This window comes from Pseudorca crassidens, chromosome 1 (assembly GCF_039906515.1).
Source record: "Pseudorca crassidens isolate mPseCra1 chromosome 1, mPseCra1.hap1, whole genome shotgun sequence".
Classification (NCBI taxonomy): domain Eukaryota; kingdom Metazoa; phylum Chordata; class Mammalia; order Artiodactyla; family Delphinidae; genus Pseudorca; species Pseudorca crassidens.
In genome coordinates, this window is record NC_090296.1 from 77715308 (window position 1) to 77736136 (window position 20829).

At 48.8% G+C, this 20829-nt stretch overlaps 1 protein-coding gene across 6 annotated transcripts in view; it reads right to left on the reverse strand.

Annotated features, from left to right (window-relative positions):
• RYR3 (ryanodine receptor 3) overlaps positions 1-20829 on the reverse strand; it is a 553937-nt gene that overhangs the window by 182607 nt on the left and 350501 nt on the right. For 5 of the 6 annotated variants that reach the window (XM_067742163.1, XM_067742181.1, XM_067742191.1 and 2 more), the window contains exons 28-36: positions 20469-20677; positions 18607-18782; positions 17691-17727; positions 15659-15822; positions 12531-12696; positions 6534-6620; positions 5899-6125; positions 3439-4234; positions 234-434 (exon numbers count right to left, since the gene is read on the reverse strand). In XM_067742163.1, the coding sequence (XP_067598264.1) occupies positions 234-434; positions 3439-4234; positions 5899-6125; positions 6534-6620; positions 12531-12696; positions 15659-15822; positions 17691-17727; positions 18607-18782; positions 20469-20677 (2063 nt within the window). The remainder of the gene's footprint in view (positions 1-233; positions 435-3438; positions 4235-5898; positions 6126-6533; positions 6621-12530; positions 12697-15658; positions 15823-17690; positions 17728-18606; positions 18783-20468; positions 20678-20829) is intronic. The other variant, XM_067742171.1, reaches the window with a different exon arrangement.

The following is a 20829-nucleotide window of genomic DNA, read 5'->3' on the forward strand; positions in this document are numbered from 1 at the left end:
GTGGTGGCATGAGCGAGCAACGGAAAGGAGGAAGCCTGGCTCTGTGTGTGGTTTTGGAAGGTTATCTTTCCACCCAAGACAGCTGGCCAAGGCTTCCCAGTTGTCTCAGCACAGGACTAGCCTGTCTCCTGGTGCTGGCCGGGGTCTTTCAACCTCCCAGGAAGGCTTTGCGTACCCTGCTTTGTCGGGTTCAAGCTCTTCCCTAGGATGGAGGCTCAGAAGGGGCTTCTCACCTGCTCCTGCGGCGGTGAGCGGAACTCCCTGGTCTTCCGAGCAGTCAGGGCCGCAGACATGTTCAGGGCCTGCATGAGTTCGTTGTAGCGGAACTTCTGATTCGCCTGGAGCTTGGAGACATAAATGTCGCCAAAGGCCACGATGGCCTCCACCCGGTGTTGCAGCTCACAGTCACAGAGATAGCTGAGGAGCTCACACATCTGCAAAAGTGTACACACACGTGAATATAATAATACTTCATGTACATTGGTGAAGCGGCTATCATCCCCATTCTACAGATGGTAACACTGAGACTTAGGCGATTTAAGGAACTTGCCCAGTGTCACACAGTAAGCATAGAGCTATTACTGGAATCCAAGTTGGCCACTACTGGATGACTCTGGATTAGTACTTGAACCCAGCTGAAGAGCCCAGCTCTTTACCGCTGGGCCAGGAGAACAACAGGAAAATGAGCTCATTAAACACAGAGCGTGTCTGCCTGTGGAGACAGAGAACAGCACATAGGAGAGCGTTTTCCCAGGGCTCTAAGCTCAGTATGGAAACCACCACTGAATGGTACATATGAGCACTGGGTCTCCTTCCTGACATCTTCTGGTGCTGGATGATGGGAAAGCGAGACTTCTGCTTCCCTCCCCACATTTCACTGTCTTTGTTTATCAGCACTGTTTTTCTATGATCGATTGATATAACTAATCTTATCGCCATTAGAATTTATACTAATAAGAAAAAAACAGCCCTACCTTACTGAGCACTAGCTACGTGCCAGACACTGTGCCAGGCACTTGCCATACTTTATGTGTGTTCCTCATATTTTTACTAAAGCAGAAGTTCTATTTACCCACCTCCACTTAACCCATCACACGTGACTAAAGAACACTCTCCAGGGCTTCCCTGGTGGCGCAGTGGTTGAGAGTCCGCCTGCCGATGCAGGGGACATGGGTTCGTGCCCCGGTCCGGGAGGATCCCACGTGCGGCGAAGCAGCTGGGCCCGTGAGCCATGGCCGCTGAGGCTGCACGCCCAGAGCAAGAACACTCTCCAGTGTGTCTGGGCACAGACAAGGCCCCTGGTGGTGGGATGCTGTCACCTAGCAGGACAGTCTCTGCACATCTGCCCACCTCTGCTCCAGCCAGGTAAACTGGGACCCAGAGCTTATGCTCATCCCACTTGTGATTATAATTACAACATTTAAAGTCATGTGGGTGAATGAAATAGGAAAACTAAGTTGAATGACTAGGGAACATCTGTGAAAGGTGAGGTTTTTTAAAAAAAAAATGCTAAAATTGAGTGTGAGTTAGACAACTATAAAAAGTTGGGGAAAATCATAAAAATCTAGAAGCATTTTGCACTCAGGTTGCTTTCAATTACCTCTAAGTCTGCAGCCTACCTTAAAGACTCCAAAGTTGTAATCATAGATGGCGCATGACAGGTGTCATCCACGGAAAAGAGGGGACTCTATGTGCCCGTCAGGGACTCACATTAAAGAAGAGGTCTTGCCCCAAATCATGTGCATATAGATACCTGCTTCAATTAAACTGGCTACTGCAGGCATACTTATTTTCTTAATTTTAGAGTTAAGAAAAGTTACAATAAAATAAGCCAACTCTTAGTTTTGACATTTTCCTATTGTTTTTCTGCTTTATCTCATTTATTTCTGCTCTACTATTTATTTCCTTCCTTCTGCTAAATTTGGGCTTGGTTTGTTCTTTTTCTAGCTCCTTGAGGTAAAAAGTTAGATTATTTGAGATCTTTCTCCTTTTTTTTAATGTAAACATTTATTGCAATGTACTTCCCTCTTCTATTTTTGCTGCATCCCACAGATTTTGGTAATTTTTGTTTTCATTTACATTTGTCTTGTAACATCTTTTTTTAAAAAAATTAATCAATTATTAAAAAAAAAAAAGAAGAGGTCTTGGCCCTCCATCAGAATAGCACATTTCTATGTTTTAATAAAATATTTAAGGTACATATGTAAAATTTGTTGTACTTCTCCTCTATATTCAATGTTTTAATGAAATGGCCACCTACCAATCCCATCATATTGGATAAGAGAGCTTCGACTGCAGATTTTTTTTTTTTTTTTTTGCAGTACATGGGCCTCTCACCGTTGTGGCCTCTCCCGTTGTGGAGCACAGGCTCCGGACGCGCAGGCTCAGCGGCCATGGCTCACGGGCCCAGCCACTCCGCGGCATGTGGGATCCTCCCGAACCGGGGCACGAACCCGCGTCCCCTGCATCAGCAGGCGGACTCTCAACCACTGCGCCACCAGGGAAGCCCAGATTATTTTTTATAATATATTTTATGGTAAAATATGTTTCCAATTATATTTTTTAACAACACATTTTAATATTATGTTTTACTATATCATCATCCACATTTTACAAATCATAAAGCCAAGACTGATGGGCTACTGACTTGGCAAATTTATTTAGCTAGTAAGTGGCTGAGGCACAGGAAGTGAAATCCAGGGATGCCTGAACCAGGGTCACTCCACTAAGATCAACTGCTCTCCTCTATTTCTTTTCTTTTCTCTTTTTTTACTTTCTAGAAAATTTACTGAAGTATAGTTGATTTACAGTGTTGTGTTAATTTCTCCTCTATTTGTTTTCATTTCTCTCTTCTCAGTGCTGAGAAGACAAAGGTCACCATCCTCTTCCGTGCATCACTGATGCTAGCTTACGTCTGGTAAGACTAAGCTGCGCGAGGGGGCAGCTCTCAGTGAGCAGGACGCCCAGCGCAGATGGCACTTTCTCTGAGTGCCAGTGTAACAGGTTCACGTCAGCCTTGTGATCGGAGCACGGCAACAAATGAGAGCAGCTGATGAGTGTGGTCATTCTACAAGCCAGTTCCTCTGGTCAACTCCACGGCCAAAGGCTCCTCCCCGTCTCCAGACAAGATGTCACAGATGAGCGCTTTAGTCCCAAAGGGTAGGAGAGAAGACCAGGGAAAATCCATCGCTGGGACCAGAAAAACAGTTCTAAAGCACACACTTTATTGACGAGGGCTGGTATTTTCGTTTTGGTTTGGGGAGACTTAGGGAGTACCTTCCAGCTCAGAAACAAGCAGGACCAGTGCGTGCTCTCCCTGAGCATCTCTGCTACACTCCACATTCAAGCCAATGCCCACAGTCCTGGCATCACCACCAGGCTGCACTGTCACCCTCCCCAGCTCTTTCCAAGGGCAGGATGCTGGTTGCCCCGAGTTACCTGCAGCTTGACGGACTCCGGTAATCGGGTCTGCAACAAGCCTTTGACGGGAGCCTCCTTGCTGGCCTTTTCCCCAGCCTCCACAGCCTTCTCCTCCACCTGGGTCACCTCCTCCTTCTCTGCTCCGTCCTGTGTGTCCCCACTGTGCTCCCCAAACACGGAAGGGTCGATGACAAGGAGGATCTGCCGAACATCGTCATCGTCAAACACCCCCATGACCAGCAGGGTTCCGATGAGTTTCAGCACAGGCACGAACTGGAACTCCACGGACCCCCCGACGGGGTCCCGGATGTGAGCCCCACTGCACCGCACTGCCTCCGTCAGCATGCTCAGCGCCTTCGTCTTGAGAAGCTCCAAGGGAATCTCGGGGCTCTGCTTCTGGTGTTCCTCGCTGGTCATGACGAAGCAGGCGGGGGAGAACCTGAACCCTGGCTTGAGGCACGTTCTCGGGCCCACCCCAGGGAGCCCATGCCTCTTGGACTCGTCCGGGTACAGGCGGATTTTCCTGGTGCTGCTGGTGATGGGGATGATGTACTCATTCTTCATCATCAGCTTCCTCTCCTTAGCGCTGGCCAGGTGGATGCTGATGAGAAGGTCATAGAAGCCGGAGCGCAGGAAGCCAGGGAGGTACTTGTTGTCAATGGCGTAGAAGAGCTGGGAGAGGTCCACGTGGCTGCACAGGGCGTAAGCCACCCGGCTGTTTCCCAGGGCGCACAAGGCGCCGTAGAGTCTCAGCGTGTGGTAATGGAACCACATGAGGTCCTCCTTCTCACAGAGCTCCAGGATGTCCACACACCTGAGGAGGAGACAAGCAGTCAACCACTCCAGGGGGAGAAAACTGCCAGAATTCAGCAGAGCACTGACCCTCGGAATCCCCACGCGTCTCACCCGAGCCAAGGAAGGCAGAGCGGGTAGAACCTGGAGGAGTCTCTCACGGGTTATCATTCGTCCCACCATTTCTAACTATGAGGGTCTCAGAAGTCTGTAAGACTTAAAAGCCACTAGCTTACCAAATATCAAAGTCCCCACTATTAGGGAAAAACCCAACTCAGAACGGAAAACATTCAGGTACATGACAGGTGACTTGGTCCTCTTATTTGTAGGCTCAAGGGGATCCTCTGTTTCCTGATGTAAAGCCCTCCCATCAATTTACCATCTGCCTCATCTATGGAATCTCCAGTTCACCATCAGCCATGGGGCTATCCTTTTCCTGAAAACAAACACACACCCGCGCTCTTGTCCAGAGAGGAAACGCCTTCCAACCTGTGATGAGTTGGCGTAGTCAGGTAGCCAGTTCACTTTCTCCATCCTGACCGTAGAGATCTATTTGCTGTGTATTATTCCCTTGTGTGCGGGGGCCCGGGGCTCTGAGCTCTGCTTAGATTTTTCCATTTTGTCTTGCTTCTCACTGAGAACCTGAGGACACTTTGCAATTGGCTTACTTGGCTGGTCTCCTGGTCTTTGCTGCTCCTTCCCTACACTAGCCTGCCCTTCTGCTGCCCATGACCCAGTGGAATACCTAAATGTGAGCTGTGCCGGTGTCAAATACCTCCATCCTCTATTGCTTTATCTTTTCAGTCCAAGAGATCAAGGGGTAATAACATCCATAAAAATAAAACTTACTTAATTTTTTTCTATGGACAGAAACTGAACTAGATTTTCCCTACACAATTGAGTTTTTTCTCTCTCAGCAATCCTTTGGGTGGGCACTGATCTCACTGTACTGATGAGAAGACTGAGGCCTGGAGTGCATGAGTAACTCACTCAAGGCCACGCAGCCAGAAAGTGATAGCGCTGGAATTGAATCTAGGTCATAATCCAGGAGCACCTCTTTTTTTAAATTTTTATTTTTTATTTTTATTTTTATTTTTTTCGGTACGCGGGCCTCTCACTGTTGTGGCCTCTCCCGTTGCGGAGCACAGGCTCCGGACGTACAGGCTCAGCGGCCATGGCTTACGGGCCCAGCCGCTCCACGGCACGTGGGATCCTCCCAGACCGGGACACGAACCCGTGTCCCCTGTATCGGCAGGTGGACTCTCAACCACTGAGCCACCAGGGAAGCCCCAGGAGCACCTCTTAAAGAGTGGGGACCAGGAGCCTGATTCTTGGTTCTCTAAGCAAGCTAGGCATGCCTCATTCTTCCCCTTCTTGCCATCAATAACATATAATTTCTGAGCCACGCTAGGGTTTTTAATTAAGCACATGGAAATATCCCTGAGTGCAGGTACTCGGAGCTACAGTGAAAGCCCCGTGGCAGACACGTCACTGTGAATATCGTGCTGTTTCTGAGTGAATAATCCAAGTGGGGAAGGGAAAGAAGAGAAACCGAGGCTTCAGGGCAATCAGCAGTCGTCTTGGGCCCTTTGCCAATGAAGATGATCCTCCTTCCCTTCTGGGCTTGCTGGGTACTGCTTCCCTGCCTCCCGGGCCCGGCCCTTCCTCTTTGGGCCCCCCCACTACCTGTTCTCCTCGGGGATGTAGAGCGCCATCATCTGTAGAGGCTCCAGGCACTGCACCACCCAGCCATGGCGGTCGCTCACCCGCTCCGTCTCCACCTTCAGGAAGCTGCTGGGCATGCGGCTCCAGAGGACGGGCTGGATGGTTTGGACGTCCAGCCGTGGTGGGCACTGCGGGACGGGGTTTTTCTCTTCACTCTTAAATATGGCTGCCGACAGGGGCATGGCGTTCTGGGGCAAGGCAGAAAGGCATCAGGGAGGAGAATACACGTGCAACACAGAGATGCTCAGTGGCTGGACAATACACCCGGCCCATGTTGACCAAAAGGATGAGCATACATTAAAAAGAGACAAACGCATCCAGGGACCAATGAGGGCTTCACCGGCATCAGTGAAGACCTGACATAATGGGTTATGTGAACGTTCATTAATTCTTTCGGTACTCAACAGAAGTGGGAGAAGGGGAAATGGGAACCTATCTACGGTTGCATGAATTTCACATGGAAGTGTAGATGTTTGGGAGGCATATGAGAAGCAAGAGGTGACAGATTCCCGGTTTTCTCAGGCCTGAGCTTCTCCCCCTAATGGTCAGCATGCCCCCTCATGTCACAGACATTAGATGAGGGGACAGATAAATACCTTCAGCTTCCCAAGTTCAAACTGAAACAAAGAGGTGCTTGTAGGCTGCAGGAAGACCGCTGGAAACACCTTGGTATTGGGCTCCACCTGGAAAGCAAAACAAATCCAGATGTTTGCCCAGAATTATAAACCCACAGGGGGCTAAGTCATGGGTGTTTCAATCAACACCCTCACTCCAACTTGAGCTGAAAGAGGGCAGTTAACAGGCTGCTGATTGCCCACTGCTCAGAGATTCCCAGAGACCCGGTGCCTAACCGTAGCTACTGTCACTGCTCCCACCTTCAACACTCCCTTCCTCTCTCCACTCGGGGCCGAACGATCTCACGCCCTTTCATTTCCTCCCTCGGGTAACCAAAGCCAGCAGCTTTCTGCAGTGCTCAGGGGAGCAACCCACCGGCCACCGAAGGCAGGGCCTGCTCTGGTCACAGAACGAGCTGAGGCGCTGGCTCTTCACAGAGCACGGAGACCGCCCCCCCGCAGGCCCACAGCCCACCACCATCCATCACTCCCGCCCTGGAAGGTGACAAGGGAGGGTGGTGCGGTGGCTTCAGTATTCTTTCTCAAGGCACACGGGCGTCAGTCAGGCAAAGCCGGGGGGACCTACAGCAGAGCGTCGCAACCTCAGCCCTACTGATAAATGTCTCCAGGGTTGCCAAGTGTCCCTGAAGGGAAAAGTGCCCCCACTCGAGAGCCCGCTGTGCAGGCAGGGACCACGCGGCGCTTCCCTGGAATTACATGAAGAGGCTGCTCCTGGAGCCTCTCCCCTCCCTCAAAACCGTTCCCTCTCACTTGGTTCCTCTGGACTTCTCTCCACCCCTTCCTCACTCTCCATGATTTTAGTTCTTACATTAAAAGGTGCAGGATTCACCAGCTGCCTTTTAGCTGCCACTGAGATGAGGCATGTGGATTGATTTACTTATGACATCAGGGGCTCCGCTTATCCCTTGCTCGCCTTGACGTCGGGCTTTTGATCAGACTCGGAAGAAGAAATGGAACTTTAATTCCACCAACTAAAGTCCTTTGCCTTTAAGCAAATTCAGACATTAGGACATTCTTGCAACTCTCCCGACCCGTCACATTAGGGGCTGCTGGGTATTGGGAACATACCCTAAAAGTGTCCCCCAATGAGTCACCCTCTTGTACAATCCCCTCTCCTAGAACCTGTGCCTTGTTTCCAGCAAACAGAATATGGCAAAAAGTGACTGTCATGCCCTTGATTGGGTTATACTGTACAAGACTCCATCTCAGCAGGTGGGAGAGGAAGATGGTCCAGACAGCCTCGGAGAAGTAAACTGCTATGTTGCCAGAGGGCCATGTGACAGGAGTTCCAGGGGGGGGTCTCATGGGGCTGAGAGTGGCTGGCCCCTGGCTTCAGCCAGCAAGAAATGGAGCCCTAGTTCTACAGATGTAAGCAAATGAATTCTGCCCACAACCATGTGAGCTCAGAAAAGGACCCCGAGCTCCAGAAAAGAATGCAGCCTGGCTGACACCTTGACTGCAGTCTTGTGTGACGCTGAGCAGAGGACCCAGCTAAGCTGTGCCCTGACTCCTGGCCCGTGGACACTGTGGGACAATAAGTGAATGCCTTTAAGTCACTGAGTTTGTGGCAATTTATCAGGCGACAGAAAACGAATAGAGCAGTTTTCCTTTCTGCCGGGATATTTGTTACAGGCTTCTTGTAAATAATGAACTTCCTCAAGGCATTTAGACATAAGAATTATAAACATACATTTTTATGGCTGGAAGTGACTTAAAAGATTGTCTGGTCCAGTGCTATCATCGGCTCACGATGAAGAGGCCAGACTGCTTAGACCCCAGGCGTGCACCCAGCACATGGCATTTGAGCACACTGTAGTAGGCTTACGTTTCAGATAAAACATTTGCTTTTACCTGATGCTTCAGGTACCCATGCATGATGTGAAGGGATGATGCCAGTAAAACTAACAGGTAGGGAGGGGGCTGCTAGAATTGCCTAGGCTATGTCTGAAATAAGCTTTGGTAAGGACATTCAACAATCATTTAGTGCCCATCACGTACCTTCTTTGTGCCAGGATCTGGGTTTATGGGTGAGAGACACATATGGGAAATTCTGATTTGATGCTGTGTGACTTTGGCCACAAGGCAAGACTCATCTCTGGTCTGGCCCCAGATTTCTCAAATACCCAACAGGTAACATCTAGAACAATGTGTGAACTTGAAGCAAGCAGAGGGCTGGCAGCTGAGAAAACTTCACCTGGACCAGCCAGGTGAAGAGAGAGAGAAATGCATTCAGCCAGAGGTTTTCTTTGCTGAGCTAAATTGTACCAGTATAGGGAGCGACAGGCTGAAGAGGGTGGTACCTTTTTAGGTCCCTCAGGAATTGCCCCTGCAAACTTCATAAACTACCCAGTCAAATGCCAGGGCCCTCCTCAAATCTCCTTGCAGAGAGGAGGTCCTTGAAAGCATCTAGGATGGGTGCCCTGGGATGGGTTTATTTCTACCGTGCAGAGTACACTCCCACCACGATGAACAATGAAAACGTCCCTTCAATCACTAAAATAACAAGAACACACAAGGGTGGGCTCCTGATGGGTGTACATAAGGAGAGAAACTGCAACTGGTGGTGTGGTAAGTGGAATACTAGACGGCCCTCCTGACCCCTGGGGTTAGTCCCCCGATCGTGTATGTCACAGGGCAAAAGGGTTTCTGCAGATGTTAGTGAGGCTACTGGCCAGGTGACCTTAAGATAGACAGAATATCCTTGTGGGCCTAATCCAATTGCACGAGCCCTTAAAAAAGCAGGCGTTTTCTCCTGCTGGGGGCAGAAGGGAAAATCAGAGAGAGTCTTGAAGCCCGAGAAGAACCAGATGCGCCCTTGTTGGCTTTGAAGATGGAAGGGGCCACGTGAGAGGGAATGTGGGCACCTCTGGAAGCAGAGAGGGGCTGGCCGGCAAGAAAACGGGGACTTTGGAACCTCAGCCTACAGCCACAACTGGATCCTGCCGACGACGTGAAGGAGCTTGCGGGGGATGCTACCCAGAGCCTCAGGACAGAGACGGCTCATTGCAGCCGACACCTTGATTTCTGGCCTTGTGAGAACCTGGGCAGAGAACCCAGTCAAATCTACAGAACTATGAAATGATACATGGATGCTGTTTTAAGCTGCTAATTTTGTGGTAACTTGTTAGGCAGCAATGAAGAAACTAGTGGCTTCCCAGCCGAGTTGGTCAGTTTGATAATAAATACTTAGCAAGCACTCACTAGGTACCAGGTACCGTCTCATGTGTTAGGGGATGCAGCAGTGAACCTGAGAGATGGCCTCTCCCCTCAAGGAGCTTACATTCTGGAAGGGGAGGCTGCATTCTAATGGAATAAGCAGTGAGCCCAGACTTGAGGCTGCCACAAAGTGCCACGGACTTTCTTCCCTTTGTGTTTAAGGTACCTTTTATCACTGGCTGCTATGTTTTGTCTTTGCAATGACAGACATCCTATTTCTAATCACGTGTGAAGGTCAGGGCATAGGAACTAGCCTGAATTGAAGGGTAACCCCTCTCGTAAATCGGAATCTCACGGCTGGCTCTGCTCTTGGAGCAGTGTGGCTGGAGTGGCAGCAACTGAGGAGTATCTCTTGTACATACATTTTATTTCTCATTTCTCCCATGATTACATTAAGTGAGACAGAAAAAGCTTTTCAAATCGTGTAGCAGTATTTAACGGGGAGGTCTAGAAACATTGTTTGAGAGAACCCTCCTCTCATTGTTTTGGTTACTGGTCCTTTCTGAATGGAAAGCCAGTATATAAATATTGCTGCCCTGCTCCTCTTGAGATGATTGAAAAATGAAAATGGCTACAGCTGCAGAATAACAATTATCCCACTGCTGGGAGCCCAGACGCATGGCTGGACACGTTACTGTCTCACGGGAATGAGAAGGGGGCTGGGTGGGTATGAGCCTCCCGAGGGTCCGTGCTCAGAGTCGTGACCTCCTCCCCATTCCCACCTCAGGGTGGGAGTGGGTTTGGACCCCTGAGCAGAGTCATCAGGATCTGTACGCATATGGAGTCACGCCAGGCATCCCGGGGTGCGGGTGTCAACATGCAGCTCACACAGCTGACCAGCCCAGTGTCATGGGTGAAAGATGGGATACAAATGTGTTCTGCTCTTTGTTGTAACATCTTCTCACCGTCGTGGGCTGTTCCCTGAAGCAGGCAAGTCACTGCTGCTGCAGATGCCATGGGCTATTTATTTATTTATTTAGGGACCTTAAAAGTGATTAGATGCTTTGGAGCTCTCTGCAGCTCAGGGAGGACCCTTCAGTCAAACTCATTTCAAAAGTTAATGGGAAAAAGCTAATGGATTCTGAAGGACGGCAGTAATGTACACAAGCCTCCTCTCGGTACTGGTGGGGAAGGGAATGTGGAATCACGAGAAAGTACCGGAAGAATACTTCAAAGCCTGGCTGTGCAGAGGCCTCTTCCTGGGAGCGGCTGGTGGGGTCCCGGTTGCTGGGTGGTAGTGATGATTCCACTTCTTCCCAGGAGGAAGAGGAGGTGTGCAGGGGGCTACCCACTGCAGGAGGTCCTGGAGAGGACCGCCACACCAGCAGGCCGTCCCTGGCCCCCAGGAAGGGCTCTGCCCATCTGATTTTGGTCACCTAACATTTCAGACACTTGCTGCCAAGGGGCTTTTCAGCCCAGAGGCTGTAACCTGGGGCTGATTCTGGAATCTGGGGTTTTAGCCCTTTACACAGGAGCCGGATGCTTTCAGTCCGCAGTAGCTGGGTAACCTTCCCTGGACGCTGCCTGCCACTGTCCTGGTCAGAACTCTTCAGGAGTTCCACATTTCTTCCTAATACCTCCCTACCTTTCCAAATTTGTGACTATGAACCATAACCCATTCTATTCTGTCCATCGTTCCTCAAACATACACTATGCCCCCGTCTCCATTATGCTTCTTGTGCCGTTCTTTCAATCTAGTACACTCCTCTCTCTCCCCCTGGAAGAATTCTTTGTTTCAAAATCAAGATTTCTCTGTAATAAACCTTTTCTTGATCACTCTCGATGGAAGCAGGCTCTTCCTTCTCTGAACTCGGATAACACTCTGTCCACACATACATGAGGCTCTCCATTCTACCCCTGGAGTGTCAAGAAGGAAATCTGACTTCCTAACTTAGCCTGTCTCACAGTATGCTCTGTAGAACTCTAGGCTTATAAAAGATTACTAATTGTTAAAAAAAAAAAAAAAAAAAAAAAGCTCTTCTTGGTTAAATAATATGAGAAATGCTTGGCTAGGTTTCTTTCTGAAGCATTCCTTAAAGTTTTCCTGTACTAACACTCACTGCGAAACTTCCAAAGGAAGATATAATTTGTGGCATTTCCCAAGCTTACTTGGCCATCAGAGATGAAGCTTAAAGGAGATTAGGCTTCTTGTGGTTAATGACGGGTAAACCTACGTGGGTGTAATTAATGGCTTCCTCAAGTAGTTCTGTCGAAGTTCATAGTCAATGAAAGAGAAAAATTATTTATGTAAATGCATTTTAAAGCACCCTGTAAAGAAGCCATAGTGAATGAGAATAACCTTTTATTGCAAAGGGAATACTCCCCTGGCAGATCAATCAGTTTTTATAGGTCTATATTTTGAGAACAGAAGTTTCTTAAAGTGAGGAGTATCTCTGTTGACCTTTTAAACTTTGCATCTTATATAGTGTAGGTAACATGAAAGTCACACAAGAAATACTGATGGAACCAACAAATAACCTTTTAGAGCCCATCACCAAGGAAAAGCCTTCTCATCTTCTACAAGGATGACCAGCATTTCTGATCAACCAATAAATGAGATCTTTCCCTCTCTGAACAAAAGGAAGTCACTTTACTCTCGTCTTCCTAGACGGCACAGGACCACGTGGGTACATCAACTCCATGTGCTGTGGTGGGGATGCCACCTATGGAGAAGACTGAGGAGCTGTGCCCTGAGCACCAGGCCGGCGATGCTGCTGTCACGGCCCCAGGAGCCGCCCCTACCTGGTAGCAGGTGCCGAGTTCCCTCCCGTTGGCCGAGAAGGACAACATGCCCATTGCCAGATCCACGAGGCAGCCGATCTCTAGGTCCACGTTGCTGCGACTTGCTCTTTGGGACGTGGCCACGATGTCCCCACCCCAGACCATGTAGCAGTTGCTGCGCTTCACACTAGGAGCCAGAGAGAGGAAAAGGCACAGAATCTGGACTGGGGGTGGTTTGGAATCAAGACTCAGGATTGAAATGCCCCCAAAGCTTCCAATGAAGCTTTCCAATCAGCCCCGAATAACCTTTTTTTCTTAAATGAATTCACTCAGTTTAGGAATGTGGCACTCTATCTGCTTCACAGAGCAGAGGGTTCAGGCAAGTTGTTTCCTGGCCCATCATCCATTCATGTTTCTGAAACAGATGATGGGGATGGTAGTACTCACACCTTAGAAGTGGGAGACAAATGTGCAGAGAGGATGACTACCTCAGGGGGACTTAGAGAGGAATTTGGCATAAGAGGCAGGAACAAAAACTCTGTGTCCTCAGTTCCATTTCAGTGCCAGGGCAAAAGGCCATTTGACACTTGAGAACTCAGGCCCACATTCCCTAGGATGGCAGGCCTGGGCCCCAGGAAGACTTGCAAAGTAGATAAAGTTAGTCTCTGATGGCCTCCCACCTCCTGATCTGTACTACCCCCCCCCACCCACCCCAGCTCCCTGGAGCCCTACCCCCTGCACTCTTCACCACCTACCAACCTGGGTCCCTTTCTCAGCTAGCTGGCTACCACCCCCCAGAAAGAAAACTCCACCATAGGCATTTAGCTTTAAAAGCCAACTATAATAACTAAAAAGCCTTTCAACTCCAAAGCCTGTTTTTTATTTTTTGCGGTACGCGGGCCTCTCACTGTTGTGGCCTCTCCCGCTGCGGAGCACAGGCTCCGGACGCGCAGGCTCAGCGGCCATGGCTCACGGGCCCAGCCGCTCCGCGGCATGTGGGATCTTCCCGGACCAGGGCACGAACCCGTGTCTCCTGCATCGGCAGGCGGACTCTCAACCACTGCGCCACCAGGGAAGCCCCAAAGCCTGTATTTTTAATGGTAAGATTTCAAACCCTGGGTGGGCTTTGGAGAAGTGCTATGTGGATCCCCAGAGCCCCTCACGATGGCTGCGGGCAGGAGGCAGCTGGTATGTCTCTTCCTAAGCCCAGTCCTGGTGTGGCTCATCTGAGGGATCCAGTTGCTTAAAGTAACACCAAGTGATTTGTCTCAGGCTGAAGGAGAGAGTGACTCTATACGGGATGCTAGAGCAGCCCCTTTAAACTTCCTAAGGTCAATCTGATCTGGCCTTGGAAAGCCCAGAGTTTGATTAGAATTCTCCCAGTTTTTTTCCGGTTCTAGAAGCCCATCACTTTCCCAGACAACTAGAAATCCCGTTTGTAAGCATTCCTTCACCTCCTCCCCTCGACCCTCCTCTGCGGCACCAGTCAGGCTGGTTTCTCAGGGTGAATGCCCACAGGCAGGGCCAGTGCAAATTGCTCATTCCAAAGAGTTATAGCCATTGCTAGATTTCCACTAAGGTCAAACTGTGGCGATGTCATTACTTCTTTTCAGTGATTAAAGTACGAAGTACACTAATGACTACAGAATTCAATTAATAAGGTACAGAAGCCGCAGGAGTGTCAAGTGCCACACTTTGGTCATATTTCAAAGGGTCCATGTTTGAAATGCCTGAAAACATCCGAAAATCGATCCTGTGTTTACTTATTGCACAAGACAAAGAACTAAGAGTTACTGAGCACCTGCTGTCTATTGGGTCTTATGCTAGGTGCCGATGTGTCAGTTAATTTTCACAATGAATGTGGTCACTGAGGCTCAGATAAATAAAATAATCAGTCTGGCATGGCAGAGCGAGCAAACTGGAGCAACAGACCCAGCTGGGATGAGACTGTGCTTTTTGTTCTTTTGGTTGAAGAGCAAAGTCTGGAGCGGTCAACTGCTTTCGCATACTTTCCTTTAAACCAAACCAGATGCTGCATCTGGTTATAGCATCTACGCTGGGTCTCATAACATGATGAACATTCAGTAATGGTAATAAGAGTGCTGTTTATTGAGTACTTGAGTTGAGGCACTGTTGTAGGCTCTTATCTATGTATCATCTCACTCAATCCTCATAACACTCTGTGAGATGAGAACTATTATTCTCATTTTATAAATAAGGAAATTTAGACCCAGGGAGGTTAAGTAACAGGTCCAAAGTCACACCTCTAGTAAGTACTGGAACCCAGTTTAAAACGCAGGTGGTTTGCTTCCAAAGTCTGTACTCTTAACCACCCACCAACAATGGTCCCCCAGAAAACAGCAATTGTGCCTGACCTCGGGCCATTGGCCTCTGATGAGCCAGTAGCATCTGAAGAGCAAAACATTCCTGACTTTGTAGGGATAAAGTTATCATGAGAAACAACTTATTACATTTCTATACAAGCCTGCCGTATGGGCAAGGACTCTAGTATCTCACTTAGGTGGAAATAAGGCATGGTCTGCTGGTTCATTTCTGGGGCAACCCTGGCTAAAGATCCTTCCTTGGTGGTAGTACCAATGGACCAGTGGGAGGGGATGGGTGTGCCTAAAACATTTTCCTTGAAGATCCCTAATTTCTATTCAGTGGTTATTATTTATAAATTTGCCATGTCTGTTTTATGTTCTTTATGCTTTCAGCCATTACAAACTTTTGGGATGAGAAGTTCTGAGTTATCAGTTGCTGTGTGATGTGGTACATCTTCTTATTTTCTGCAACTGACTTCCCTCAAGCACCCAGGGAGTTTTCTCTGTCTGTTCTTATGTTGTAGAAATTGGGGCTTGCCTAGAAATCACGGAGTCTGAGAGGGAGCCCAGGCTTCCCAACTGTCCATCTGTATCTCCCATCCCTGGGTCATGTTTTATACATGTGATGAAATTGCCCTTTATTTTGGCTAATAACGCTTCTCCCACCATAGTCCTCCCCCACCCCCGCCATTTACTTAAGGATTTTAAGCCTGTGCTTCATTTTCCCTTTATAATAGAGGCTGATGTTTCCTTCTTTGGGGTGTGAGGGGAAGGGAAAAAGACCTCTGCAGGAGGGCCAACCCTGCCCCTCAGGAGTCCTCTTACCTTTCGTGGACCCGGCCTCTTTCGTCCCCCAGAGTAACAGTCACGGTACAGTTTTTATTCAAGTCAAACTTTTCACTGTACAAATGATAGTCGGGAGTCACCCATCCGACCCAGACGCAGGAGGGATCCTGTCCAGCAAAGATGCGAATTGCGTAGTAGCACTGCTGGGGAGAGACCACAGGGGGGCGTGAGTGACCCCCGCCCCTGTTGCGGGGAGCGGGCTCAAGAGGCAGAAATTATGCAGCAGCCCCCTTGACTCCCTTTTCTTAAAAAGCACACACTGTTCTGGGGGTGTACTGCGCTACACTCTGGACTGGGTGAAGAGTTGATGAGAGAATCTGGTTTCCTTATTTTTTCCTTTTCTGTTGTGCTTTAGCCTAAAAAATCAGGCGTCTAATATACCACCCTCTGCCCAGAAGATGCTGCTGCCTAGATCAGGGGCAGCCACTCAGAATGGTCAGCACAGAACCCTAACCCTCTTCTGGGTACCAGGGCTGCTAGGGAGAGCCAGGCACACCTCTGCCCTCAGAGAGAAGAGCCATGAAATTGCCCTGGGGGCCGGGGGTTAGAGAACTCAGGCTACACTTTCCAATTCTGCAGGAAGTCTAAGTTTTTTTAAGTCTTGAAAAACATGCTACAAAAGAAAAAGCCCACAATGTGGCCAAACGTGCTTTGTGTGGTCATCAGACTCAGTGACAGGCAGGGCTGAAAATTAAAGCCATTCTTGGGCATTGTAACGACTTGTGAATTGTATCACTGTGTTATCATAACAACTGAAGCACTGAGGTAAGTGACTGCTTCATCATTTTCTTTATGAAACGAGCACATTTATTCTTTTTTTCTATTTTGCGTCTATTTTATTTTTTTTTAAATTTTTATTGGAGTACGGTTGCTTTACAATATTGTGTGAGTTTCTACCGCACAGCAAAGTGAATCAGCCATACGTATACATATATCCCCTCTTTTTTGGATTTCCTTCCCATTTAGGTCACCACAGAGCACTGAGTTCCCTGAGTAGAGCTCCCCGAGCTATACAGTAGGTCCTCGTTAGTTATCTCTTTTATACATAGTGTCAGTAGTGCAAATGAAGTCCTACTTCATTTGTAGTCTGTCCTACTTTTTGATTGGAAAAGGGTCAGCCAGACACACCTGTGCTGGCATCATGGCTCTGGCAGCTATTAATCATGTGACCTTGGACAAGTCATTTGTCCTCTCTGTGCCTCAGAGCGCATGGTATTGTTCATCTCCTGGGGTTGCCCTAGAACTTAAGAAGGAAGGCGATACAATGTGCTCCGTGAAGTGTCCTGCACATAGTAAGTGTGTGACGTGCCGCTGCAGGAATCATACTCTTGATAGTTAACCTACAAACTTGGGGTTGCAGGATAACTTTATAGAAAGGGTGACATGCATTTCTTCCAAAGGAATTTGTGTGTGTGTGTGTGTGTGTGTGTGTGTGTGTGTGTGTGTGTGTGTTTTGGTCAGGTGCTAAAGAAGGATGAGAGAAAGAAAGAAATTAAGAAGCATTGCTTTCTGACCACTGCCTAGCTTGAAGGAAAAGAACCCAAGGCAGCCTCCATCTTCTGGGCTGGCTCCCTGCTCCTTTTTCTCATTTGACTGCTTTCAACATTATTCCTGGCACTGCTCAGAGAGACGGGAGAATTGATTCATAGAAGTTTACATAAAAGAGCAAACAAAAGGATTACATTAAGAGTCCCCCCTTTTTCCCCCAACTGATGTTCATTTCAATCAGAAAGGCAGTGCTGGGTCCCTGGTGGCAAATAGGCACCAATTACACAATGACGCCCAATTAGCTGCTCCAGGTAGAGTTCTGTTTTGCACTGAATAACTGTTTCTCTTTCTCCCACTTGAGAAATGCCATAGATATGTTCTGGAAGCACCAAGAAGGATATTAAAAGACAGAGTAATCGGCAATTAAAGAGGATCTCTAGACAGATCTTTGCTGTAGGGGCCATATTACCAGGCACAGCAAAGAATCAAATAATTAAAACCATAATTGCGCACATTTACTTACTGTTGTTGTATGAGAGAGTATTTCTTGCATCTGTTTCCTGGGGGGAAGAAATCCATGTTTTAGTTCTTCAGGTCTATAGAGAAGCCCACAAGTCTGACAGGCAACTGATCTACCTTTAATGATGAAAGCAAGTTTAAGAAGCTGGCTCTTTCCTATACATGAGTGATCCTGACTGGTCTTGGGACTTGTTCATTTTCAACCTGATACCACCAGGCAGGGCTGTGCCTTCCAACTCTTGGCTCTCGGCCCAGGTGTAAGTTAGAGCTAGGGGGAGGTTGGGAGATGCTAATAATGTAGGCAGGGATACCTTGGAATACATTAACCTGTTCTCTTAAGCAGCTTTGCTTGTTTAAAGCTTGGTAGATAGTAAAACTCTAGAGGAAACCCGGACCAGATATACACCAACAATAAAAAATAGACATTGAAGGGAAGAAAGATAGCAAGGAATATATTCCCTATCAGGAAGCAGGAAGTCACACAGCTGCTGGGCTGGACACTGGCCATAGTTATGCAAAGAAGGCAGTATTTGCCTACAGAAGCTTCTAATTTCACACAAAGGCAACCACAATTGCACCCTCTCATGCACTTACATTCTTTTTACTCCAAAAACATACGAATTATAGGTTGCAAGGAGGCTAGGGACTCAGCTTGGGAAGAACAGAAACTTGTTCACTGGATGTGACCCAGTTAAGCTTGATTGGTCCCCTAATTATACGCTGCACACGCACACATGTGCACGGGCATGCACTTGTGTGCACACCCATCCTCATTTCTTCCTGACTGAAAGCAGAGGGAACCCTACTCACAGAGGAGTGCTGTGAGTTGTGCCGAGGTAGAGTGAGAAGGAGACAGACAGAAAGCCGACTTTGCAACAGACAGGCTGAGCACCTCTGAGAGCTGGAGGCTCCTCCCTCACCTTTTCTGGAAAGCGTCACTGTCCAGACACGGGCTGTGACTGAAGGAGGAGTGGCACTCCACCGGCACGCTCAGGCGGCAGTAGATCATGGTGGCATTGCCGTTCTGCGTGCCGAACGTCTTGTGGATCACCTTGAGGCACGGAGGGCTGTCCATGGTGCCATCGATCCTCACCACCTGGAAATGCCACAGTCCTCACCTGACACAGCCTGACTCTGACCCACCCCTCCTCCCCTCACTGGCTACTTACGTCAAGGCTTTATGAGAACTACAAAGGGTGTCCCGAGTGATAACGAACCATTACACTCATCCTTACGTGGACCGTGCCCTATAAAATATCACACAGACCTGCCTCTGGCTGGGGAAATGAGGGATCTAAATTAGGGATCTAAAAATGCTCACTGGGCTTTCTGCAAGGTCAAGGATGCCAGGCAGGGGGGTAATGCAGTGTTGGACTTGCTGATGCTGACCTTTCAGGAAGGTGACAAGTGGCTAAAGGAGAAAATCTTTCCAGAGGTTTCCCCTGTCAGTGGGCATGAGAACATCTAAGGGAGAAGGCACCAGAAAGCCCAAAGCTCAAGAAGAGACATCAGAGTTTCCTTGGGGGGCACTGTCTCCCACCCAGCGCCTTTCCCACCTTTCCCACAGTTACAGCCTGAGCGCAGAAGCTCCTGGAGACTCCTCCACATACTGAGGAAATTCCCAGCTCCAGGGCACAAGCACTGCAGGGGATGCACTGGAGGATGAGAGATCAAAACTGGATTTTTGAAGGGGTGTGTGTGTGTGCGTGTGTGTGTGTGTGTGTGTGTGCGTGTGTGTGTGTGTGTGTGTGTGTGTGTGTGTGGAGGGGTGAGGGGGGGTGGGAGGGAAGAGCAGAGGAAGTAAACAGACTTACAATAATAATTTTGTTACGATCTGAGCATTTCTCCCTGCATTCTAGACAATAGTTCCTATCCTGTGGTCCATGAGTACGCTTACATATTTTTGTGTGGTTTGTATATTTTGCTAAGTGGAGGGTCTCTAGATTCTATCAGTTTGTCAAAGGGGTTCATGACCTCCAAAAAGATTTCTAAAGTAATGGCCAGGTAGGAATCAGAGAAATTAAAGTCTCTACTATTTAAGACCGTAGGGAAAAGCAGAGGATGAAGAATTGATACTTTGCTGAATTCAAACTGGGCAGGGAGTGAAGGGGACTTACAGTCTGGGGGAATCAAGCCATTGAATCTAACGCTTCGGTGGAGCTGACTTGTCTGACATCCCATCAGCTCCCGTCCCACCCCTACGCCATGAAAAAACCATGGTGGGGCTGGGCGATACAGAGGCAAGCAGATGTAGAACCAGAATCTGAATCAGTCTCCTTACAACATTTGGCTTCTCTGCCTCTCTGCTCCCCCGACAAGGTGGGAGCATCATAATCAACTACTACACCTCCACTTAAAAACATGGAGACGGTTCTGCAGGAATTGAACAAAGCCTAAAAGACATCAAGTTATGAGCAGAGGAGAACCATGTTTGGAACACATGATCCTGAGCGCAGGTACTGAACTTTTTTAGGAAAACAACATTGAAGGTCTCTGGATACTGTATTGCTATAATACCGGTATAGGAATGTCTGGAGAAAACATCGTGGCCCAAAGGTTTGGGGACGGATCTGCAAGGTGTTTACCACTTGTAAGATGCCACTCAGCTGCCCCAACTAAGGTACCTGCAACGACAGCTCTGAGGGCCAGCGAGGAGGTGACCGGGGTAGGGGCAGCCAGGGCGTGGACTTAGGCAAGCGCCACCTGGGCACAGAAGCCTCGGCGGGAGTTCAGGGCCTTGGTCCCCCCGGCCTGCCAGGGTCCCCGCAACGTGCAGCATTACCTCTATCTGCGGATGATCCTTGGGCACGTTGACAAATGTCGGGAGGCGCTTGCTGAACCACATGGCCACGTCGCGGTTCATGTTGACAGCAAAAGGCTCAAAGCCCTCTTGGAGGCCGCACATGGTATAAAACTTGAAGGTGCTGGCGTCCATCCCGAGATTCATGCGTCCGATCTGAGACAGGCCCAGAGAGCATATGGGCACAAAGCCTGCAGAACGGTGAGAGAGCCCGGTCAGCCCGCGGGACTGTCCTGGGAAGCGGGGAGGAAGCGGAACCTTTGCTTCCTCCCAGCAGCAAAGTCTCAGCAGGAAAGACGGAAAGATGGGACGGCGGCCTTTTCTTTCTTCCTGGCACATAAAC